At 34.8% G+C, this 26,856-nt stretch overlaps 1 protein-coding gene across 1 annotated transcript in view; it reads right to left on the reverse strand.

Moving 5' to 3' along the window:
• Window positions 1–7,655: 7,655 nt before the first annotated feature.
• Window positions 7,656–26,856, reverse strand: part of MED12L (mediator complex subunit 12L) — a gene marked incomplete at its 5' end in the record, with an annotated part of 177,693 nt that continues 158,492 nt past the window's right edge. Inside the window, 7 exon segments of the mRNA XM_081328791.1 lie at window positions 7,656–7,991; window positions 10,219–10,300; window positions 18,845–18,913; window positions 21,109–21,256; window positions 25,120–25,340; window positions 25,915–25,997; window positions 26,000–26,007. Of these exon segments, the coding sequence (XP_081184917.1) occupies window positions 7,939–7,991; window positions 10,219–10,300; window positions 18,845–18,913; window positions 21,109–21,256; window positions 25,120–25,340; window positions 25,915–25,997; window positions 26,000–26,007 (664 nt within the window). The 3' untranslated portion in view covers window positions 7,656–7,938.

Genomic DNA, 26,856 nt, shown 5'->3' on the forward strand with positions numbered 1-26,856 from the left:
TGCTATTACAATTCTAACTTTACAGTTTGTCAATCTAAAAGACATATAGATTTTGGAAGAGTTTGCATTATTACCTAGTGTTGATTTTAAAACAATATTAAAAAGTAACCTTAAAAACTTAAGGCACTTATGTTTCCAACAAAAATAACAGTGAAAATGACAACATATTCTCTAAAGATACTTGCAATACAAAATATTTATAGCACAATAATGGATTTTTTTAAATGCTAGTTTTTATTTCCCACTTGATAGCATAAACATTGTAAAGCTATTGAAAAACAGGATTGCTGGTTTCATTTATTGTTGATGTGAATGACCATTTTCTTATTCTTGATAGTTTCAAATATTTTAAAACAAAGAATATTGATTTGCTTGTAATACTACAATATTCTTTCATGCAGAAGTCCTTTTGGGGGGCAGTGGAAGCATAAATAAGAAATAATTATTTCATTTTTTTTAATAAAGCTGCATTATTTTTCTACAATGAAGTGCCATCAAAACTGCATATGAAGAAATGAAAATATAAATATTAATTATATTGCCAATTATTGTGAGGAAATAATTTTATATATCATAGGTTTTAAAGCATACTATTTATTATTATTATACTTTACTGAAAGGCAAGAAACTGTGTTTCTCTTTATGGACACATGAAATTAATATGATTCAAAATGCTCCTAAAATAACAGAAAGTATGTCCAAGAATATTGTCCTAGTACTTGATGTATTATGTACTAAACACATTCATATTTTTATTAAATTCTCTTCTCAGGGCAAATTTTTAAAATATGGAAGAAAGAACATAATTACTAACTGACAAGAGAAAAGGTAGTTGAGGAAGCGGAAGTAGCAAGGACATCAGAAAAAAGATACCATGTAATATTGGAGATGCTGATTTGAAAGGAAGCTAAACCTGAATACAATAAATATGTGTATTCAACTTTTTAAAAAATCAGATTTTAATAAAGTTAGTAATGACAAAAATGGTTTTGTGTTAGGGAAAAAGTGATAAGAAAAAGAGCTTAAAAATAGGAATTTATTTAAAGAGAGGATGTACTAAAAGAACAATTGCAAATAATTCCAATGACCCTCAAATGGAAAACAGCAAAGTAAACTAATGTTGCTACATAGCATGTTGAGGAAATGTAATAATTATGAAAGTGAAAATGAAAGAAAAACAACTGTGACCATCTGACCTGGCATAACGTGAGTCTTCCAAATTCTTTGATATGGGTATTCTACACTTCTTAGAAGATGGTGCTAATGCTGAAGAACATCTTTGATAGCCAAAATTACCATGTTAAAAACTGGAAAGAGATGTCTAGAAATGAATGTGCATGGGAGGAGATTGTTATCAAACTCTGGAGTAGTTTATAAAACTATAACTCCCAAAATAAAATTTAAAAAACATCAGCCTTCACAATAAAAATTTTTGTGGGATTTGGGCGATGGTGAATGGATTGAGAAATGAATGCTATAGCTTGTGGGGTACTTAAAAGAAACTCCTTGCCTGATAAGATCAAAATTAAGAATAAATTCATACAGATCCCATAGGGCACCTAGATCTTTGATTGGGGAGCAGGAATGCACAAGAAAATGAATTTTATTTAGCTTGCTTTATCTGAAATATTTTTGAAGAAATATGTCTAATATCTAATACAAGTAGGTCTATGCTGCAGCTTAGCATAAACTATCATAAAGATTTGAAGAATGTGATCAAGGTGGAGAGTGGGATCAGTAAAACAGCATATCAAGATATATGATTATAACATTAAGTTAAAATCATTACAAATATTATAATATTTTTAAAACTGCTGAAGTCATCAGGATGACATGACTATCTACCTACCTACCTCACTGAATTTTTGTGAGTAATGGTGTGTACATTGCTCCAAGTCCATTGTATGTACACTGAATGAAAAGTTTAATATACTATAAATCAACCAGGTTGGAGGCCAAAAGACATTATTACTGTATATTTAAACTTCCCATAACAAGAATGAAAGGTAGTTAAATATTCCTGTTACTATTTCATATTAACCAGATTATATCTCCCCTTAAATACAATCTAATAAAGAGTGCATATGCTCTCTGCAGTGTTCAAAGATTTTAGAAATGATGGGAACAGTGTAAGATCCCTTTTGATTAGATGAGGGAAGAGCCAACAATCATAGCCATGTTAAAAAATGTGTTCTTATACTGATTAGATAGGATGACTCTGCACTTGATAGTTTAATCCACCAGACAGAATAACTCTGTGTTGTGTGATGACATTTTATGAGAATGAGATTGTATAAAGAATTGAAGGTGAGCAGGAACTATGTTCCTCTCTTTTCAAATATCTCAATATAGTCTGCATATTTTGCATATTCATCCTGGAAAGTATGAAAGTGTACTTGTAACTGGATGATCAGTGGTGGAGATTGAGTTCTATAGGCAGAGATTCTTAAATCCCTGGGGGAAAAGGGGATGACATCATTGTGTCAGTGAATGTTTGGATTGTGAGTCTGTATAGCAACTGTCCAGTGAATTTGTCATGAATCTTCATTGTCCATCCTGGCCAGTAGTCTACCTAGCCAACCTAAAGAGATCTTATCTGTGCATGCTAGAGGCTTCAGGATAGTTGCCTGATGCCAGAATTTAGAGTTGCACTTCAGGGCCAGTCACAGTGGATATACTAACATGAATTACTATCTGGACTGCACTTAATTTGTGGTTGTTTCAGTATCAGCCTCTAAAAGCTGGGATTCCTTAATTTACAAGCAACCAGGTCTATAGCATATTAAGTTTCTATCTACAAATTGTCGTCCCCACCTTCCTCACAAACACAACACTTTGTTAATGCTTGGAAAGAGGAGGTAATCTTTTTAGAGCATCCATATACAAAGTTGCCAGAATCTCCAAAATATAAGTGGACATCTTGAATACAACATTTCAGCTTTATTCAGAAAGATAGAAGAGCTCTGCTAATTCTCAGCAGCATGCATGGGTTCAACTTCTAAAGTTGCTAGTGCATGGGAAGAAAGGCATGAAATAGAATAGTTACTATAAGCTTCATGCAGGCATGGCTATAAATCTCAGGTAACCCCCTATTCAGGGATTGTCTTTATTTGGCAGAAGTCTTATAAGACATGACTCAACAAGCTTAGTCTCCTTATTGCACATACAAATGGAGCCATATAAACACAGAATGTCCAATGCAATACACAAAAATAAAACTCATTTATAGGCCTATGCTCCAGGATTTATATTTTATGAGCTTTTTTTTCTTCTTGTCTTTCTAAATTTATGGACACCTGCCATTCACCGGATGGCCTTGAAAGACACCTGATTTATTTTAACATAATGGGTTATTTCTAGAAGATCTTGATTCTTTACACCAGGGATGTCAAACTGCTGGCCCGTGGGCCAGGTGCATCACATGGAAGCCGTACTCAGCCCAGCTCCGGCACGGGGGAAAAAGCTGCAATACGTCACATCACGTGACGCAGCCAGTTTGACACCCCTGCTTTACACAGGCAATCTGACAATGTATTCAGCAAGAACAAATTTTGTCAGGCTTACATTTTTTTAGTTAAATAATTTGATCGGATCCTATTGAGGGTACTATGTCCAGTTCTGGGCACCATACCCTAAGAGGAATTCAGAGAAACTGAATTTACAGTTTTAAAAATGGCAGCCTGATACAGAAGAGTAGGAATTAAGTCCCTTTAAAAGAGAATAAAATAACTAGCATGTTTAGCTTTCAGGGGGAAAAACTAATAATTTTTCAAACAATGAAAACAGTGTGACACAAAAGAATTGTAAGAAAAATGGATTAAAATTACAAGACAGATTGTAGTTGTATGTTATAAAAATCTTAATCATGTAATTCAGCAGAAGAAGAAATTACCAAATAGTAATCACTATTTGTAGGTTTATTTATTCTAGGTTCACTAAGAGTTCAAGCAGTTGATAGACTATCTTTTGCAGGAAAAGCTGGGCAGGAGATTGAATTCAGTAGTCCCTCCAGTGTTAGTAAGATAACTTTGTTGCCTAATCATGAAGTTTAATATTGAACCAAGATTCTTGCTATTATTAATATAAAGACTATATATCTTATTTTTCTTCTACTTTGAAGGATATAATTCATTTTTGCTGAATTTGTCTTACATCAGAAGTTTGGTGTTTGTGTAACCTAATTTTCCTAAATCTATAGTGGTTGCTCTAGGAGTTCAACTTATTTTCCCTCCCAATGTGTTAGCTGCTGAAGTTGCCTAATTTTCATGGCTAGGTAAGAGAAAAGAGGAGACTGAACAAACCTTTTTATACGGCTAAATTCAGCCATATTTTCATTAACTTTGTTATATCTAACAATAGGAGAAAATCAATATTTCAAGGTTCTCTTAAGAAATTTAGTTTACTCTTAAAAACTATTTCCTTTTATGAACAAGAACCTCAAACTGACATTTTCTCTGGCATTATTCTCCTTGAATAAGGTGGTTTAAAATGCCAAATTTCAAACAAATGTCCTGTAAACCAAGATTTATTCCACCTGTATGTGAATATAAGGCAGGGGGGAGGGGGGAGAATCAGAGGTTGCCTGGAACACATGTTCTCTCATGGAATTATGTAATATAAATCTGATAGATACTGACTTGTTTAAATCTGTATTACTAAATACAGAATCTTAATAAGCTCTTCACAACTTTGCCATAGACCCCAGCTAACAGAGCTTGTTTCATGAATAACAGGAACTCTGTATTTCCAATCTCAGAACTGGCAGAGCTGAAACAGAAAGGAAATGCATTGTTATAACCACACCTTAAAATTAAAACAGAATATTCGGTTTGATGCACAATCTAGAACAATCCTAATTTGTCTCTGCCCTTGACAGATGTTCTCCATACCAATCCCCTTTTCAGAAGTATAACTTCAATCTTTTGCAGCCTGAATGTCTTCCAGATGCATGAATATGAACTCCCCAAATTACTTGCCTGCATGGTTACTGCTAATAATTTTGGGAGCATGCATACACATTTGGAGCATGTTCAGAATGGGAATAGTTGAATCATTGAATCATTTGAACAATTCAAATTTTATTCTATATCAACTGAAGTTTCATAAAGACTCTGGTAGCCATATTTGGCTTCACAAATTATAAAAATGAAGTTATCAATATTTTTGTAACTTTAACAGATGTTTATCAGGCACTGGTAACAAAAAGACAGAGATTTTCACCATCATTCAGTCAAGAGCTTCCAGAATAATTATTACAGGAAACAGAATACGCCTTTCTTTGAAACATCCAGCCAATTCTTAATTTCATATTTCAAATTCTACATCTAAAAAGCATGTACTATTGTTGGTTCTGGTTTGGATTTTCACAGGATTTTCTAGGACAATTAGGCATATTTTTGAATACTATTAATTCAGATATATTTTTGGATGATAAGCCAGACTCCATCCAATGGTAAAATCTCAGGACTATCTATTGATCTCCAGATTTGATGGATTATCACCAAATGAAAGATGAATATAGCAAAACTAGAGGGCTGAAACGCCTACCCCATAGTGCTGGGATGTGCTGTCTTTTGCACATTATATTCTTAACTAGCAACTAATAGAGCACAGAAATGAATATTATTCTGCATTTTTTCTAATTGCACAGTGACGACAAAGAATATAAACCTGAATCAGCAATTTGTTGTAATACCAAATATTTTTAAAATATATTTACAGCTGTTAATTATTTTTAAGAAAACAAAGTATATAATAAGGAAAATAGGCATGGTTTCATTTTAAATGTAAATAATGTTATACATTCAAATTACAAGAAATTTCAAAAAGTTTTCACAATGTGCAACCTAAATATTTTCACAGTGTACATAGTAGTTCACAGAAGTATTTATTACCTTAAATATTCTCATAACTTTATGAGAAGATAGGAATGCATTGGCTTGGTGTTACAATTCAAATTTTATTCTATATCAATGGGTTGATTTGCTTAGTAGATTTTATTTCAACTATAGTAATCCTTACTGTAATGCTATCACAAGGAAATTTATAGTTATGACAGAATACGTGGTAAAATAGTCTCAAATATTTTAAATATGCCCTACATGAAACACATTCAAAAATTTGTTCATCTAATTCTAAAAATACTCAAAATTCACAAAACAGTTTCTTCTATTTATTCTTTACCCAAATATGAGCAAATATCACTTCCACAAAGTTAAAATAGTTTCTATTTCAGATATAAATTTGTTGAATAATATAGTTGTGCTTGTGCAGCAAATTTATAAATGCAATGTATTTACATAAATAAAATCAACGTTTTAACCTCTGAATACCTATCATACAAAATAAAGGCTCAGGAACTAAAGCCAAGTTCTTATAAATAATTGATAAGTTGGTAAATATTGGACTCTACCACTGAGATAACCTAAACTGAATTCTACAGTATAACATCAGTTTTTTACTTGATGATTCATTACAAAATGCACTTCCTCACAAAGCTAACACTCTAGACATGCCCCCTTAATATATTAGTTGTCATTATATAGCAGTTTTTTTAAACTCCTCCATTTGAGACATTTTATAATGAAAGCCCTACCTTCCATAAATATCATCAGTTATTGGTTTTCCATTGGATCTGCACTTAATAAATCAATGGAACAACACTGGAGGTTTTAAAGAAGAGATTGGACAACCATTTCTCTGCAATGGTATAAGGTTTCCTGCTTGAGCAGAGGGTTGGACCAGAAAAGACCTCTTATATCAACAGCCTATGACATGTTAAAGTTTAGGCTAGGGTTCTTATTTATAGAATATTTCTCATCTATAGAAACATGCATATAGATATATACCTTCACACTTACAAACACATACATGCATATGTGCACATGTATGTATATCTTCATACAGAAACGCACATATACATTCTCTGGCATGTTGAGTGCTGGATTACTAGAGAAAGCATTAATCCTAACAGATCTCTTCACATTAGTCAGAATCATTTGCATTACCTATTGAAAAATTGAAATAATTCTTGAAATTATTTTGGAACATTCATAGACTAAGAAATAGCAAAAGGACATCTTAATATCTATTCCATCTTTTGAAAACCCTGGAGTATGTCTCTGCCAGTGTTTCTGAAAACAGGAAGCAATCTGAAAGACACAATTCTTCTTATCTATCTAAAGGTGCAAGCTGTAATTCTCTGAAGAAAGGGCAAAATTTACATCGCACAAATGTTAGCAGTGAAAGTGTATGGGTAGTAAGTCACATTGCAAATCAGCTGTGACATCTCCAACACCAGCTAACTTTTTTTTTTCTCTGGGTAAGATGTACAGTGATAATTTAGGTGTTGAAATCACATTTTGATTCTTTGCATATCTCTCGCCATAGATTTTGTATTGAAAAATAAATTTAGCAATTTTATCTAGGTTAAATTATGGCTGAAGATCGAGAACTGTGGAGTATGTTTATAGTCCAATGTGCTTAGCATAGGACATGAAAAAAAATATGGCATTCTTATATAAATATACAGTTGACAAAAAAATAGCAACTGGAGAAAAAATAAATAATAAATATATAAACAAATAAATAAAGGTGTCTTTTTACTCAATATTTGGTCCAGTGCAGTACTACGGGTTTTGTTTTGTTTTTTAAAAAAAGATTATTATTATTTTGCACAAAAAGAAATTCAGGACTTTTCACTCTCTTGAAAAAAAAAATCTTAAAGCACCAAATCCATGTGTTTTGCAGCCACAGGTTAAGTCTCACATAATTTATATTTCTGTAATTTGCCAAACAATAACATAAAATCATCTATTTCCTATATATTCACATTATTAGCACACACACGCACACAAATGGGAGGAGTAACTAGTGCAACAAATTTTGCTCTCCTTGTTCTTCAGTGCAAATACTTTCTCTTCCTGACATCTTTCAGGTTTAGAAGTGTGGAAGATGACTATATGGATTCACACCTTGCTGGGGCTGGTTACCTAAGGAGCAAAAACATAAAAATGCTATAATGTCATCAAATTAAAATCCCATACATCATGTCAAAATGTATTTCCAGATAAAAATAGTGGGGGTAAATAAGTTTATATGCTCAAAATTCAAATGATCATTATCCAAAGACTCTTGTGCATGGGGCAATTTATATATTTTGAAGGATCATAATATTTTCTTTAATGTTAAATGCTGCTTAATAGGATAGATAGATTGTGCATACTTAAGACAAACAACATACAAATACAAATACTTAAACTGGATTTTTTTAAAAAAAACGTTTATTTTAGTTTATTTTTTTTAAGAATCTGAATGTTCTGATTCCACTCACCTCATAAAATCTTCATGCCACTCATATACCTTTCCTGTCACTTAAGGCTATGGGAAAACAATGGTTAATAAATAAGACTAATAGCAAAATATGAGAACCTTTGGCAATGACCAAAGATTCTATAGAGGACCAAGTGTTGAGTGTATTTGGATTGCAGGAATAAGCTTGTGGTGTGAACTCCCAATGTGGAAATTGTTTTGGGAGTGAGTTTTGAATAGACTCAATATTTCATGACCCTCTCCCCATGGAAACCATAGCCTTGGCTAAGGTGATCTCTGATTCAACTCATACAGAAGGTATGCTTCTTGTCCGTATTTCAGAATAGACGAGGCATGGTCTGGTCATTTTCTGGTCAACATACGAATTATTAGAATCTTTAATCTCTGAAAGGATAGAAAACTAATTTAGATGGTCCACTCCAGGTATATCATAGATCAGACAATCCTGGGCTTTAAGAGTCACTGAGAATATTTCTCCCCAATTGTTTTGGTAGGTAGTTCTATCACAGAACATGCCCATTCATGCCTCCTTCACCTACTTTGGGAGCTGATAAATGCTTCCCCGAAGATGATTTTGAAATTTTTTTTAAGATATCAGCTTGAATAGAATGATTTATTTAACATTTTCAAAGCCAACATTCTTGTACTAAACCCTGGGCGGCTCACAACCCACCCACCCCACACTTCTGGCAAAAAATAAAATATCTATTTACAGTAAGTTCTGTTCATGTATAAACAGCCAGCTATGTTGGTTTTTGATGGGTCTCATTCCCCCTGAAAGAACAGGTGTGTAACTTGAGGGTTGACTCATGGCTCCTACTCAAGTACCAGGTAAAGCCTATAGCTTGTGGGAGGGGCATTGCTCAGCTTTTCCTAATGTATAGTTATGATTTTTCTTGGTACCTGTATGTAACATCCTTACCACCTCATGCTTAGACTACTATAATGCTCTTTACTCAGGACTACCTTTGAAACGATTTGGAAATGGCAACGGAAACTTGCTTCACAATAAGGCTGCTATGAATACTGCTATAATGATAGAACAATCACATTACAGGATTGATTGCCAATAGGTTTTCAAAGTCCAAAATACTAGTGTCAACACATATGTCATCTATATGTCTTGACTCAATGTTTGCCCTCATCAAAATCTGTCCACCCTGTATAAAATTCTAGTACAAGATGTTTGGGATCTCTATTCCACAAGGAGTCAAGGAAATTTGAGCCTGGAAATATATTTCAAGTAGCCACTCCAGAATTATGCAATAGCTTGGCCCTGAGATAGATCAGTTCTCAGCCTGTTGCAGTTCTGCAAAGTAGTAAAAATGATCTTATTTAGACAGGCATTTAGAATCTACTGATGTTTTGGATTTGAACTGGAAAGTCTTTGGCTTGTTGGGTTTAGCATGTTTTATTGGAGATTTTACTGCTGTAAACTGTCTAGAGCCTTGTGATAGGTCAGTATACAGGTGTGTACATAAATATATTAATTGCTTATACTATTAATTAGTTATTAGTTAGTTGGTTAGTTAGTTACTTAATTAGTTAGTTAGCTACATAACCTTGAATGTATATGAGTAGATCTCCATCCATCTTATTTCATAAACCATGAAAAATACTTTGATATACAAGTAGGTTGATCACCAATCCATGGCAAATAAGATGAAATACAATATTTAAAATCATTCTTACTAAATAGCAGTGTGCATACATGTTGCATTTTTAAAGATAGAGGCTTTATCACTAATAACATTCCTTTACTCACAAGCAACTATAGCCAGATTTATTATTTAACCATAATGAGTTGGCAGTAACTGTTTTCCAAATATGCAAAAGCCCAGATGGAAAGAAGCAGAAAACAATCTTTATCTAATTCTACATACTTACTTGACAGCTGTTTTTGGAGTTGTCTGACAAGAGCAGCTGTCTGTTGTTGCTGCTGTGTCTGCTGCAAGCCTTGTCTTGGGAACTGCAATATTCAACATTAGAAAAAAAAATAGCAAATTACACATAGAGACAGTGTATCCTGTCTTCCTAATCTCAGAAAATGTTAGTTGTGAAAGTAATGAGAAAGTGCTTATTTCCTATAGACTTTTTCTATGGCAAATATGTATCCTTCATCTTTTCTACATTAAAGATGTCCTTTTGCTTTAGGTTTTGGACACTTGAATTTTTAGATTTAGAATTATCTAATGTTTTCAGGATAACCAAATTATTTTAGTAGATATTATAATTTACTTTCTTAAATCAGATGACCAATTAAACAGAGTCAAACTTGCCTGTTTTTCTCATTCTCCATCACTATTATCTTCAAACAGGTAATAAAATAAATAACACAACTTCTCAATATCTCAGCTACAGAATGTTGCAAGTAAAGACAGGGGATGTAGTAGTAGAGGACAAATATTGTGTGCCACAAATACAGGTAATCCCTGATTTATGACCATAATGAAATTGCCATCACAGTCATAAGATGTGACAGTCATAAAACGTGTTGAACAATACAATTCTATAACCTGTTTTGCATTGGTCATAAAGAAAATATAGCGGTTGTAAAATAAACCAATGGTTTTTATTAAAACCATTATAATATAATATATAAAGCCAGGATATAAATAAATAAATAAATAAAACCGGAGATAAGTACTACGTTCTGGCACAACCTTGATAAAATATGGTCACATGACCATGATAGGCTGAAAATGGCTATAAGTTGTAAGTTGCCAAATGCCCAAAATTCAGTCATGTGACAAGGGGGAGGGCAATATCCATCAGAACGTCAAATGTTTGTACAGTATAACTAGCCCCAAAGTAGGTCTGTTGTAACTTTGAACAATTGCTAAATGAGTTGTACAAGTAAGTCTGTAGGCAAAAACAAAACAGGTAGCCTTTTAAATAAAAGTTTAAAAGTTTAACTTTTTTCAGATAAAGAACAATTTGTTTCAAAATCAAACCTGCAAGATAAACTAAAAATGAAGACAAGAATGTTCTTCAGCTTTTTGTTCTTTCATTATTCATGTTACTTCTTATTAGGGAAAAAGTAAAGAAGTATGAGAAAAAAGTGGAATCCCATCAACTATGATTGTTGCTGTTGTTTGGCTATGTCTTAGAACAGGGGTGTCAAACTCGCCACATCATGTGACATTTCGCAACTTTTTCCCCATTGCCGGAGCTGGGGTGGGCGTGGTTTTGGCATGACGCATCTGTCCCATGGGCCGGCAGTTTGACACCCCTGTCTTAGAAGGAAAAATTAGTCAAAGGAAAGACTGAGTGGCATATATCATATCATGTAGGGTACAGATTTTTGCTCTCAGTGATTTTTCTAAGAGACAAAGGAATGTATAGAAAGCCAATGGGACTTTCAATATAGGTGCTATTATGGCTGAATACTGTATTAACATTATTTGTGAAAATATGGTTCAGTTAAACAAATATTCCAGTGCAATAAATTTCAAAAAAATATTCAACATTTAGCACTTTGACAATTTTAGAGGATGGTTTCTTTCCAATTTTGTTTTCAAAGAAGCCTCCTGCTCCCATTAATTTTAATTTTTATCTCTTTAATGTAAGAAAACATTAGAACAAAAACAAAGAAACAAGCAAAAATAAAACAAGTAAAAAGTATAAAAGGAAGACATTGTGCCAGTTCTTAAGTGCATCATTAAATTGTGAGCATATGGAATACAATTGATCCATTCTTTCAAATCCACTGATGGCAAACTAGTTCATGAATGAAAAAAAAGCATGTAGAGGTGCAAGATAATGAGATGGACAGGTAGCAAATATTATCTACAATAAAGTAGTATTTTTTCATATATTATAATCATCTCAAGATATGAAGAAGCACACTTCATATTCTTTGAATTTCTTAACCATTAATTTGTTAGAATGGTTATTCTTTATGCTAGAATTCTCATGAATAATTGATATTCACCTTAATAATTTTTAATTGTTTATAAAAAGTACCATAAATTAACACTCATCCAAAACATATACCAATATTAACACCAATTCATGGGGGATTGGAATGCTAAAGTAGGAAGCCAAAAGATAACCGGAATAACAGGCAAGTTTGGCCTTGGAGTACAAAATGAAGCAGGGCACAGGCTGATAGAATTTTGTCAAGAGAATACGATGGTCATAGCAAACACTCTTTTCCAACAACCCAAGAGACGGCTCTACACATGGACATCACCAGACGGTCAACACAGAAATCAGATTGACTATATGCTCTGCAGCCAAAGATGGAGAAGCTCTATACAGTCAGTAAAAACAAGACCAGGAGCTGACTGTGGCTCAGACCATGAGCTTCTTGTTGCAAAGTTTAGGCTTAAACTGAAGAAAGTAGGGAAAAGCACTAGGCCAGTCAGGTATGAATTAAATCATATCCCTGTTGAATATACAGTAGAGGTGACAAATAGATTTAAGGAATTAGATCTGATAGACAGGGTGCCTGAAGAACTATGGACAGAGGTTCGCAACATTGTACAAGAGGTAGCAACCAAAACCATCCCAAAGAAAAAGAAATGCAAGAAAGCAAAATGGCTGTCTGAGGAAGCTTTGCAAATAGCTGAGGAAAGGAGGGAAGTGAAAGGCAAGGGAGAAAAAGAAAGATACGCCCAATTGAATGCAGAATTCCAGAGAATAGCTAGAAGAGATAAGAATGCCTTCTTAAATGAACAGTGCAAAGAAATAGAAGAAAACAATAGAATAGGGAGGACCAGAGATCTTTTCAAGAAAATTGGAGAGATGAAGGGAACGTTCAATGCAAAAATGGGCATGATAAAGGACCAAAATGGCAGGGACCTAACAGAGGCAGAAGAGATTAAGAAGAGATGGCAAAATTACACAGAAGAACTATACAAGAATGAGCTTAACGTCCCTGATAATCACAATGAGGTGGTCACTGACCTCGAGCCAGACATCCTAGAATTTGAAGTGAAGTGGGCCTTAGAAAAGCTGAGCAACAACAAAGCTAGTGGAGGTGACAGTATTCCAGCTGAGCTATTCAAAATCTTAAAAGACGATGCAGTAAAAGTGCTACACTCAATTTGCCAGCAAATTTGGAAAACTCAACAGTGGCCACAGGATTGGAAAAGATCAGTTTACATTCCAATTCCAAAGAAAGGCAGTGCCAAAGAATGTTCAAACTATCGCACCATTGCACTCATTTCTCATGCTAGTAAAGTTATGCTTAAAATCCTACAAGCTAGACTCCAGCAGTATGTGGATCGAGAACTTCCAGAAGTACAGGCAGGATTTCGAAGAGGCAGAGGAACTAGAGATCAAATTGCCAACATACTGTGGATCATGGAGAAAGCTAGAGAGTTCCAGAAAAACATCTACTTCTGCTTCATTGACTATGCTAAAGCCTTTGATTGTGTGGATCATAACAAACTGTGGCAAGTTCTTAAAGAGATGGGAGTACCAGAACATCTTATTTGTCTCTTGAGAAACCTATATGCGGGCCAAGAAGCAACAGTGAGAACTGGACACGGAACCACTGATTGGTTCAAAATTGGGAAAGGAGTCCGGCAAGGCTGTATACTGTCGCCTTGCCTATTTAACTTATATGCAGAGCACATCATGAGAAAGGCAGGGCTAGATGAATCAAAAGTTGGAATTAAGATTGCTGGAAGAAATATTAACAACCTAAGATATGCAGATGATACCACTCTAATGGCAGAAAGTGAAGAGGAACTGAAGAGTCTCTTGTTGAGAGTGAAGAAGGAGAGTGCAAAAGTTGGGTTGAAACTAAACATTAAGAAAACCAAGATCATGGCATCCGGCCCTCTCAATTCCTGGCAAATAGATGGGGAAGAAATGGAAGTAGTGACAGATTTTATTTTCCTGGGCTCCAAGATCACTGCAGATGGGTACTGTAGCCAAGAAATTAAAAGACGCTTGCTCCTCGGGAGGAAAGCCATGGCAAATCTAGACAGCACACTAAAAAGCAGAGACATCACCCTGTCAACAAAAGTGCGTATAGTCAAGGCTATGGTCTTCCCAGTTGCAATGTATGGCTGTGAAAGTTGGACCATAAGAAAGGCTGAGCGCAAAAGAATTGAGGCCTTTGAACTCTGGTGCTGGAGAACACTCCTGCGAGTCCCTTGGACTGCAAGGCGATCAAACCGGTCAGTCCTAGAGGAGATCAACCCTGACTGCTCTTTAGAAGGCCAGATCCTGAAGCTAAAACTCAAATACTTTGGCCACCTAATGAGGAGGAAGGACTCACTGGAGCCTAATGCTGGGAAAGATCGAGGGCAAGAGAAGAAGGGGACGACAGAGAATGAGGTGGCTGGATGGAGTCACTGAAGCAGTAGGCGTGAGCTTAAATGGACTCCAGAAGATGGTAGAGGACAGGAAAGCCTGGAGGAACATTGTCCATAGGGTCGCGATGGGTCGGACACGACTTCGCAACTAACAACAACAACATGTTTTCAATGCTGCTAATGCATGCAGTATAAACTGTATGTTTTATCTAAATGTATTGCCATTTCACAGTTTGGTGAAGTGCATGTAGCCTGTGGAATGTTAACCCTGTGCTAAATGGTAAAACATTTGTATTATTGGCTTAATGACTGTATGAATCAGGCCAATATGTTATGGATTCTGATATAGACAGACAGAATAGCAGCACCTGTTAACTATAAGAACTGCCCTTATACTCAAGACTGAAAATAAACAGGAAATCCTAAAACGCTCAAGCCAACTCATTTTGGACTTGTCCACATTCACAAAAACCAAATGCATTTTAAAGACTAAAATAAAATCCTGGCAGAAATGCTAAAAATGCTATCCAGGCTATCTGATAAATTCTTATCATCTAGGAGGAGTTTAGAATAGATTAACCAAAATGTGCTCTCAGTAGAGAAGACTGTGATAGGGGAAAAAAATTAAACATTTTGAGGTAAGTTTTTGTGTGTACAAGTCAGAAAAATTTGCAATTTTATTTTTCCTCTCCTTTTTTATCTTTATGATTGATTCCGCTATTAAATGGTGAAAGCATTTTAACAATCCAAGCTATTCAGCTATATTTCAATATTTTGTCTTAAATATTAAGTCATTTTTAAAAGCAACTGTGAAAAAGGGTCAAACTAAAACTTATATAACATAAATTTGATTTTATGTACACACGCACAAACACACATTTCTAGTGATCATGCTTAGCTATAAAAATCTAGAAATGAATTTACAGAATAATCAAAACAAAGTATTTAAATAATAGAAGAATCAAGATAAATGAAAATATTATATCATTTTCTAATTTAAATCAAATGCAATTATGTTATGGTGTCGGAAAAATAACTTGCCCATGGAGCAAGACTCCAATTCAAATGGCCAGAAATGCCCCAATTATCCCTAAAAGCTCTCTTTTATGCCTAATACAGAAAATAAAATTGTAAAAAAAAGCCTGAATTCTTGAAAAGTCTCTGTTTCATACTTGATTTATGTACTTTAAAGTTACCTGAAGTTGCTAGTTATGGAAATTTGAATTTGACTAGGACTGTCTGGCATTTAAATGAGCCTGGCAGAAATAAATATTCGACTGTTGATATCCATTATTCTAGGATGTGAATGATGAATGTTTTTTGTGAAAGAACATGTGGTATCTCATAACAATGTGAAATTCAGAAGCATCTAGATACTAAGGAAACTGCACAAATGATCTTAAACGTTCAATATATTCAGAAGGTTCAACATTTGAACATTCACAATTTGGGTGGCGAGATTAGGATTTGGAAGAGCACTGATCAAAACTCAATAAATGGATAGAAGAGGTTGGATGTTGCTACATACTCTTTGGCTAAAGAGAATGGATCTTTAAAAATGTTTCTTTGGAGCATGAATAACTTTAGTACTTCTTGGAATAGCCAGGTGATCACACATAAGCATCTTATCATTGTGCTATCTGTTTATTCTATAAAGTGCTAACATTGTAGGAAAGATGATGGCTTTACTCTCAATAATAACAGCATACGGAACATTTGCAAAGTGAAAGGCAAATAGACCTCTCCTAACAAGGTCTCCTGCATGTCCCCTGAGAACATTTAAATAAATTAATCTAACTCTCTAAAAAAAGTAATACAAATAAGCCTTTTTCACTGGAGGTAGACAATTATCAAGCAGAGGGCAGAGAGCAGCAGTATTATACCTTAGAGAAGGGAACTAGGGGATTAGCCATTTTGGATCTAATTCTCACTAACAGAGATGAAATGATAGAAGGTGCTGAAGCCACAGGAACCTTGGGAGGAAGTGATCATGCAATATTGGAATTCAACATTATGGAAGCACAAGCAATATAATACAAACTAGAATCTTGGACTTTAAGAGAGCTGATTTCGATAAAGTTAGAGAGAGCTTGGGAAGGATTCCATGGATGAGAATCCTCAAGGGGAAAATGACTCAAGAAGCTTGAGAAATTTTGAAAAGTGAGATAATAAAAGCCCAGTCTAGCACAATACCAACAAAATGGAAAAATAACAGCTCTCAAAAGAAACCAGCATGGTTGCATAAAGATCTCTCTGATAAACTGAAAGATAAAAAGGACAAGTATAGAAAGTGGAAAGAGGGGCACATAACTGAGTCAGAATATCAGCAAATAGCCTGAGCCTGCAAAGATGAAGTGAGGAAAGCTAAGGCCCAAAATGAACTAAGGCTTGCAACCAAAGTCAAAAATAACAAAAAAAAGCTTGTTTCAACATGTAAAAAACAAAAAAATAAAGGAAATGATTGGTCCATTAGTGGGTGAAAGTGGCAAGAAGCAACAGGGACAAAGCAGAACTATTTAACTCATTTTTTGCATCTGTCTTTACACAAAGGGAAAAAACAGACCAAAATCAAAAATAGTGCCATAAAAAACAGAATAGAAACACAAGTTAATATAGGCAAGAAAATGGTAAGTGAGCACCTGTCCAGCCTAGATGAGTTCAAATCACCAAGGCCAGATGAATTACACCCCAAGGTTCTCAAGGAACTGGCAGATATGATATCAGAACCACTGAACTATATTTTTCAAAGATCCTGGAGCACTGGGGAACTACCAGAGGACTGGAAAAGAGCTAATGTCTTTCCCATCTTCAAAAAAAGGGAAAAAATGGATCCAGGAAATTACAGACCTATCAGCCTGACCTCAATACCTGGGAAGATTCTGGAAAAGATATTCAAACAATTAATCAGTGAACACCTAGAGGCAAACAAAATCATTACTAAAAGCCAACATGGTTTTTTCAAAAAACAGATCATGCCAGACAAATCTTATTGCATTCTTTGACCAAGTGACAAAATTAGTGGACCAAAGGAATGCTGTGGATATAATTTACTTGGACTTCAGTAAGGCATTTGATAAAGTAGATCACAAACTACTACTTGATAAGATAGAAAAATGTGAGTTAGACAGCATCACCACCAGATGTATTCATAGCTGGCTGCAGTGTGCTGCAGCTGCCAAAAAAGCCAACACAGTGCTAGGCTGCATTAACAGTGGGACAGAATCAAGATCACATTAAGTATTAATACCACTTTACAATGCCTTGGTAAGGCCACACTTGGAATACTGCATCCAGTTTTGGTCACCATGATGTAAAAAAGATGTTGAGACTCTGGGAAGAGTACAGAGAAGAGCAACAAAGATGATCAGGGGACTGGAGGCTAAAACATACAAGGAACCGTTGCTAGAATTGGGTATGTCTAGTTTAATGAAGAGGAGGACAAGTGGTGACATGATAGCAGTGTTCCAATATCTCAGGGTTTGCCACAAAGAAGAGGGAGTCAAGCTATTCTCCAAAGCACCTGAAGGCAGAACAAGAAGCAACAGATGGAAACTAACCAAAGAGAGAAGCAACCTAGAACTAAGGAGAAACTTCCTGACAGTTAGAACAATTAACCAGTGGAACAACCTGCCTCCAGAAGCTGTGAATGCTCCAACATTGGAAGTTTTTAAGAAGAGACTGGACAGCCATTTGTCTGAAATGGTAAAGGAGTTCCTGCCTGAGCATGGGGTTGGACTAGATGACCTCCAAGGTGCCTTCCAACTTTACTATTACTATTAGGAGACAAATTAAACACATTTTAGCAGCTATAAATTTGATTTAACCAAACTAGTGGTTAAATTGTAGTGAAATTCATTGATACCTAATCCACTAGATGGAGTATTTGTGCAAGTATTAAAAATATATGCACAGTTACAATCATAATGTTTCAGGTTTGAGGAAGAATATCTACTTAAATTAAGAAGCATTATCTGGGTAATATTGAAAATAATAATTACCCTATTATAAAATTTACAGAGCACATACTGTAGTGTAGCCTATTTTTTACACAAGAGACTGAGAAATAGAAATTCAAAGCCACTCACACTTATTATTGCGAGTGTCTTCTCATATCAATTCCTTCTTTCTCCAAGAAAAATGGACATGAATAGCCGTATTGGAACATGTTATTTTAAACCCTATGACTTCTCAATATTGTGCAAGAACCCCCAAATATGCTTTATTATGAATATTCTTCTTACAAAAGATTGTTGTTGAGGCTGCATTGCTTGAAGGCTAATGATTTGTTGCTGATTCTGCTGCTGCTGAAGCTGAAAGGGGAAAAAAAAGGAAAATGATTGCAATACTGTTTATCTTTTTTGAAAAAATGGTATAGTCCCTCTTAGAGACAAGATTCAACCTACTGAACTTGTTAACATGTCCATTTTTCTGGTAACAATAAGGAAATTGTCTTGGGATGCTTTTGCAACTCCTATTGCAATAGAAAGGCAATAACAATGCCAAACTTTCAGAGGATGAGAAATCTTGTAATTCAGGGGTCCCCAACGTGGCCTTGAGCCTTTCGGAACTGGGCTGCAGAAATGGTGAGTGAGCGCAAGCACACACATTCCCACTCATGCAAGCAGCAGGCAAGCACGTGCGCATATGCTCCATTTGTGCAAGCAGCAAGCATGCGTGCCTATCACTCATGCAAATGGAACTGTGCACACACGTGTGCATGCCATGTGTGCAGAGCCATCCCTTCTCCCCCTCTCCGCCAATCCGCAAAGCTAAAAAGATTGGGGAGCGCTGATGTAGTAGAAGCTAAAGCTGGCATTTGAATATCAGATTTTTTTTCTTTTGGATAACTAAGTTCTCTTCCTTGCCCCCCCCCCACCTTCTTATTCTTTCCTCTTCCTTATTGCCTAATAGAAGGGCAGATCAGAATTGCCTGACAGTTGGACTGGTCATTTACAGAAGGCTTTTCAGATTAGATTGACAGCCAACATGCCCAGAGTACCCCCCAGTTTGAGAGCATATACTGAGTAATATTCTGCCCTAGGAAATGTTGCTTTTTATGAGTGTATTCACAAAGTGTAATTTTGTATTTTAGAATTCCTTCTAGCTGCTACCTTGGTTGTGCTTAATAAACTTTTCTCCAAATGATCAAATTTAATTCTCCTTTCATCAGACTTTGTCTAATTGTTCTAATTAAATCATCTATGAATTTTCACAGCCTTAGATTGTTAAACTAGTAGTACTAATAAAGATTCTTCTGGAGACAGGGGAAGGGAAACGTTTGAAACTTTTATAGATATGCATATAGGAAAAACTATGTAGTTCAATCAAGCAGTTCATGAGCTTTGCATACATTGCAGAAGAAAAGGTATGGTAGCTTATGGGTAGCACAGTTTCCAACTAACAGATTTTATTAAAAGGAATACTCTTTTATGAATTGTAGACCATCATCAGATGGCTAGACTGATAAAGGATTTAAACTGAGGTGGGGGAGGAGAAGACAGATTGGCTATGCAGATGCAGGTTACATGTACATAAATCAGATTACCAAAACTTTATCAATTAATAATTGCAATGCATTAAAACACATTATATTTGCTAGGATCTTTAGAGATAGTCTGAAAACTTTGGATACATTTGTATTTAGCAGTGTTCCCCTTAGTGGTTATGTTAAAATCCCATTTTTCCAAGATGTTTGTTTTGAGGTCTGACACCATAGACTGTCCTAGGAATGAGTTATTAGTGTCCTCAGGCCTACAAGGTAGATCTGATCAAGAAACTGGATCCATAAAAGGGCTATAACTGTAATTTACTGTAGTTTCTACAATTTTCACAAACTGCACTACTGAAAGGCTAAACTAAACTTAGTAAGGGATTTAACCATTTGCTGTAAACTTAGGCTTCTACAATTTTCTTTTATGAAGAATTGTGAAGTTAAGCAATAGAAGGTAGAAGGTTTTCTGAGTAAGAGCAAGGATATTAGCATTCCAAATAGGCATTTCATAGTGACTTCAAAAGTTCTTGGGTGTGTCTAGCGGTGTGCGGGCACCACACCGGAAGTCAGCATGCCCCAAATCTTGTTATGGATGGCTTGTCTGAGTTGTGTTGGCTCACGATGATGCTCACCCACACACCGCTAGATGCACCCAAGAACTTTTGAAGCATTTCCATTGGGATGTTTTTGATCACACACCCCCCCAATAGCCCAGATTTGGCACCGAGCAACTACTACTAAGGAATTTCAAACCTTGTAAGACATTATGACGTGCCTATGTTTGAATGGTGATTATGTCAAAAAATAATGTAATGTTGTAGTATTCTAACGTGTGTAATGAAAGTTCTGTATCTGTGAGTTCTGTCATTGATAACCAAATGGAGGTTTATTTCCAAATTGCCCTCATATATTGACATAACAGAGCATTGCCAGCTCAAAATATTGTCTTCTGAACACTGTGATTATCATAATAAAAACCATCATTTCTAACCAACAAAATTAAAGACACCAAACCTGAACGAATCTTTGTTGCCGAATTTGCTGTTGCCTCTGCCTCATCTGTTCCTGGACAGAATAAAAATTTGCCTGGGAAGGTGTGGCTGATACTGCATCCAGAGGCCCTCCAACCAAATGATTCTGCTGCAAAGACTGGTGAACGGAACTGAGAGGCAGAATTTAAAAAAAGAAAAGAAAAGAAAAGAAAGTTTGCAGGTAATGAAAAATAAATTTAAAAATAAAATTAGTGAAATAAACCATTTTATTTCAAAAATAATACATTTTACTCTTGGCTGTAGGGTGATTGAAGATACTTGGAAGTTTGAAGATACTGAAGATACATCTGAACATGCAACTGTTGATTGATTGTAATTGTAGTTTAACATAGTTTCTAATTATATTGCTTTCCTTATGCACTGCTCAGTCTTTCTGATTGTATAGACATTGTAAAAAAAAATAAGTTCAATGTTCTAGAAGTGCATGAAACAATTTCAGGAGAATATCACTAACAAAAAGCAATACATGGATATTAATAAAAGATTGTTAAATTAAACAGATGCATATTAAAATTTCATTTCTCACCTAAAATTTGTAAATAAATATTTTTATTTAAATCATTTTCATCCCATAATAGAATTATAATGGAACTCTTCTGAAACAAATATTTGAAACAAAAAAATATACTAAACCAAATCCAGATAATATTAATTATACCAGTATCCCTTTGAAAGTGAGCTGGCATGCTATGCTAAACCAGAATTTAATTTCTTTGGTTTTAGCTTAGTATGTTATGCAAACTACATTATAATTCATAAACCATGATTTATAAGTTGTCATGTTGCATGAATCCAGCAAATTATGAATTCATTATAAAACAAAATAATAATCTATAGTTAAAATAAACTATATATTAGCAAAGGATAGTTCCAATTTAAATATCCCTCTACTCAGTGCATTTTTTGTAAAAGAAAAAGGTGCCGGAACTCACACATGTCATACAACCCGCCTTGCCTACCCTACAAGGTTCCATCCAAAAAAGGTGCCGGAACTCCGTTCTGAGCATTCTATGAGGAAAAAAGCTCTGCCTCTACTTTAAGGATTCTAATGTGATCATTATGAAATTGTTTCCTTGAGAAACAGGAAATTACCATGTTTTATCCTTTTCTGATGAGTATGTACTTATATTGATATCAATACACACTGATCAGAAAAGATATTGATACATGTGAAACTGGAAGGCTGTGAACTCTACACAGAATAGCAGCTGTGTTGCAGATTAGATTAAGATGGCAGACTAGAAAGAAGAGTTTAGGCTTCACTGGGTTTAGATGATTTGGGGGGAAATGAAACTTTCTCATCCCAATTTACCTTACTAAACAGTATAGAGAAAGGGCTGACTTTCATATATACGGTACTAGCTCTCTCAGAAAAGACAGGATATAAATACAACAAATAATAATATATACATATCAGTATCCTTACATTTCTACATGTAGTGCCATCTTCAATTTTAACTAAAAGGGAAATTATCCTTTAGACAGTTTTGCTTCCAACAAAAAAATACCCCAATGTGTGTCTCTCCACAATACTCTATAAAAGTTCTGGCTTAAAATAGAGCTATATTGTCTGCAGTTCCTATTCATACCAAAAGATTTCTGCAAAAGCAATATATAGTAGAGCGCATGATAAGATAGAAAATTATTCCACTGCAGAAGTCTTTTCCACATTATTATTATTATTATTATTATTATTATTATTATTATTATTATTATTATTATTATTATTATTATTATTATTATTATTATTATTATTATTATTATTATTAAAAATTTTATACCGCCCTTCTCCCGAAGGACTCAGGGCGGTGTACAGGGCAATAAATGTTAAAATACGATAATACAAAAGTTAAAAACATTAAATAATTATGCCCGATATAATACATTAGTTAAAATCCATGTTAAAACCCCAAACCCCAAACCCATCAGACCAGGCCGGCTTGTTCAAATAAATAAGTTTTTAGATCACGTCGGAAGGAGCGAAGGTCGGGGGCCAATCTCACCAATCTCACATTGGTCTGCAAATTTCTTTTAAAGTATGTACACAGGGTTTCTGCAGTTTTTTCACAATATATGTGTTTTACATGCATTTTTTCATTTAACAATTCTTTACTCTGATATTCATATTAAACATGGAAATGTGGGGTCCTGATGCTCTCTGAACTTGATTTTCTTGGAATGGTTGCATTAGCAAACTAGATAACATCATGTCTGCTAGAAAACCACCAAGCTCAGAGAGCATCAAGGATCTCACAGTTCAACCTGATCTACAAATATTCTCTTATAAATCAGTTTGTCTAAAAATATAGATAGCTTAGAGCTGAATGATATATTAAGCTAAAATATTAAGTATCAGGTTATATTGAGGTCTCAAGAGATTTGAATCAATTTCAAAATTATGTGAATAAAATTTGAAAGCTTCACATATATATCTTTGCCGACACAATAGAGAGTTCAGCTACTGCCAGAGAAGCAAGATACATTACCTTGTTAAAATTAATTTGTTAAAATAACATTTATGACTTGTATAGAAAATAATTGGAAAATGGAGATATTTTTTCAAGTACAGCTAATTATAATTTATATTTATTGCTTATATGTACTAAGGATGTGCAAGTATTAATTAGTAAATTGATGTGTAATTTTCATTTTACAGCTTACAAAAGCATTTAATGTGAATAACAGGAAATTCTGGAAACTGTGCTTTAAACACCATTCCAAGTGAAAGCCTCAGCAATGATACAAGAACTTAGTATTCCATACAGCAGAAGATTTTAAAAAATGATCTTTTACACACACAAAAATGAGCAATAATAATTTAGATGCAAATTTAATTTGCAGCTGAAAAGACATCTGCTTTCTTTTGTAAAATAAACCATTTTTTCCTATTCACTATTAAGCATTAAGATTGCAACATGCTTTTCATGATTCCCTTGAAAGATGAAACTTGTGCAGAAACAAACCCAACATTTGCCATTCACCAGTGGAGCAACTGAACTTATCTTGCCTGTCAGTTCCTATGGTAGAGGAAGAATAGAATTTAGATGCCTCTATTCTGTCCATTTAAGGTAAGTCATGTGCTTTACTTGAAGTGCCTGTCACAGAAAGATTTACCACAGAGAAGAGTTTGAAGAGATCTTGCCTTTTGATCCATGATTAAATCTGGGTTCAAATGGTGCTAGAACAAGAAAGACTATTTTCATAAACACAGAAATAAAACATCTATTTTACTGCCTCAGGGTTGCTTTCAAAAAACTATTTTTTAAAATAGAAAAACAGATTTTTTAAAATAGAGATTACAGCATTAGAAAGATGCTCTGTGGAATTAGACACTTAGAAATATTATACTTCTTTTGAATGACTAAATAAGTTAATAGGACCATTTGATTAGCAAATTTGAGAAGCACTTGGTTTATAATTTCCACAGGTCCATTTACTAACTCTAAAACACATACATTAAATAAACAGAAAATACACAATGATATGTTTATTAAATTATACCATGTGTACTATATACACATGTGAGGCTACACTAGTAATATTTTATGAGACAAGGGGATTCCCAAATGCATTTAGCATTGGCTTAAATCCATCTAGTCTGAGTAATAAAAAGACTGAGATATTGGTTGCAGCTACATGTAATTCAAAGCAAAGTGGGGCTTGGGAAATAGTATAGAGATAACCTACCTGTCCAGAGCTAATTGCTCATATCAGCTTTCCCCAGTCTGATCCCCTTCAGATGCTTAAAGTTTCAACTCTAATTTGTTTTGTTCTTCAAGCTAAGTTGGAAGCTCAAGTGATTGGGAAGGAATTAGATTGGTTGATGATGCTTTATATCACCTTCCTTTGCATTCAGTGATGTTCTTGAGTCAGAATTTATGAAAAATACATTGTTTTTTATTTTTATTTTTCAGAAAATTACAAAACATTGGCTTAACAAAGTTCTGGAATTATAGATGTATTTAGCTCTTACCGCTGATTGCCTGCTAAAGGCTGAAGGTAGGTTGCTGCTTGTTGATGAATGTACCCGCTTGGCTGCTGTTGCATCTGCCTTAACCTTTCCATTAGAACTGGACTGGAATGAGTTGCTTGAAATGATCTAGGATTGTAGGTAGGTGAAAGAACTAAATCTCCGGTCTGTTGAGGTGGCAATGACATCTGAGTACTATACATTGTGTAGCCATGGGGAATTGTCTATATGGAAAACAATTCAAAACACATGATTTTGACTTTTAGTTTTCTAAAAAATCTATCCATTTTACTGGTTTTAAAAATACTGTAACTTGAAATAGAAACCTTGCATCTCATTTTCTTTCCCAGGTTCAGTTGAGTGTTCTAGGTATTCATATGGCTCTCATGTCAACTTCATTTTTTGTTTGTTTCTTTAGCAGAAAGTCTGAACGATGTGGAAGAAATTAAAGGTAGGGAAATAGGTGCTTCCCTCTAGTGCAATTTAGGTGAAAATGGGTAGGTTATCTAGGATTATAGTAATATTTTTTCAGCTTTGTAATTGTGTCACTCGTAGCTTTGATATAAAAACAATAGTTCCCACAAATAATATCTATTAGTGGTTATTGCTTGTCTACAACAACTAGGCCAGGCTGTTCATTTGTATTTAGGTTAATCTCAAACTAAGGGGGAGTCATGAAAGAGACTGGCCACTTTAAGGACTTTCATATTTTTCAAACACTATAAAATCAAGATGACCATATCCACCATTATATTTCTCTGAAGCCCACTGAACCAATTTTTAACAGGGGTGCTCTACCTGTGATTGCTGTATCCCTGGATATTGTGTTAGCTGAGAAGAAGAGGGGCGGACTTGTTGAGCAAAAATAGCAGCCTGTTCAATTGTTGGACCCTGTAAAACAGTTACCAATAGAAATAAATGCTTCTTGTTATATATTAAATATTAAAAGTTTACCAATCTAAACATGCCCATTTTGAGCCAGTTTGATCTAGTAGTTAAGGCACCAGGCTAGAAATCGGGAGATGGTGAATTCTAGACATCAAAGTCAACTGGGTTACTTTGGGTCAGTCATTCTTACTTAGCTCAACACACCCCACAGCATTGCTGTTGTTGAGAAAACAGAAGGAAAGAGTATTGGGTATGTTTGTTGCCTTGAGTTATTTCTAAAACTAATAAAGGCAAGATTAAAAAAAAGTGATAACAGCAATAGGTTCAATAGCAATATCACTTCATATATACTGCTTTATAGTGCTTTAGAGCCTTCTCTATGCTGTTTACAGAGTCATCCTATTACCCCCAACAATTTGGGTCCTCATTCTATCAACCTTGGAAGGAGAGAAGGCAGAGTCAAACCTGACTTGGTCAGGATTGAACTCCTAACAGTGAGCAATGAGTTAGCCTGCAATATTGCATTCTAACAACTGCGCTACCACAGCTCTTGGTCCATGTGGCTGGTAGTTTGACATACAGTTTATTGCAGGCACAGTAGGCATCTTAAAACACATGTAGTGCAAGAGTAAGCTGGTGCGACTAGAAACTCTTTTTTAAGTGAGGTTGTTTTTATGGGCACACTAGTGCTACAATATCTCTAAATTCTGCCTCCTTAACTGCTCTTCAGTTTTCCCTGCACAGACCAACCCTACCTTTAATTGAGACAAATGACAGGCAGCAATGGGTAGAGTATAGCAGTGAATGTTGGGATATTAAGCATGTGTGTAAATAATCTATTTGGTATTCTTG

This window comes from Vipera berus (assembly GCF_964194415.1).
Source record: "Vipera berus genome assembly, chromosome: 5".
Taxonomy (NCBI): domain Eukaryota; kingdom Metazoa; phylum Chordata; class Lepidosauria; order Squamata; family Viperidae; genus Vipera; species Vipera berus.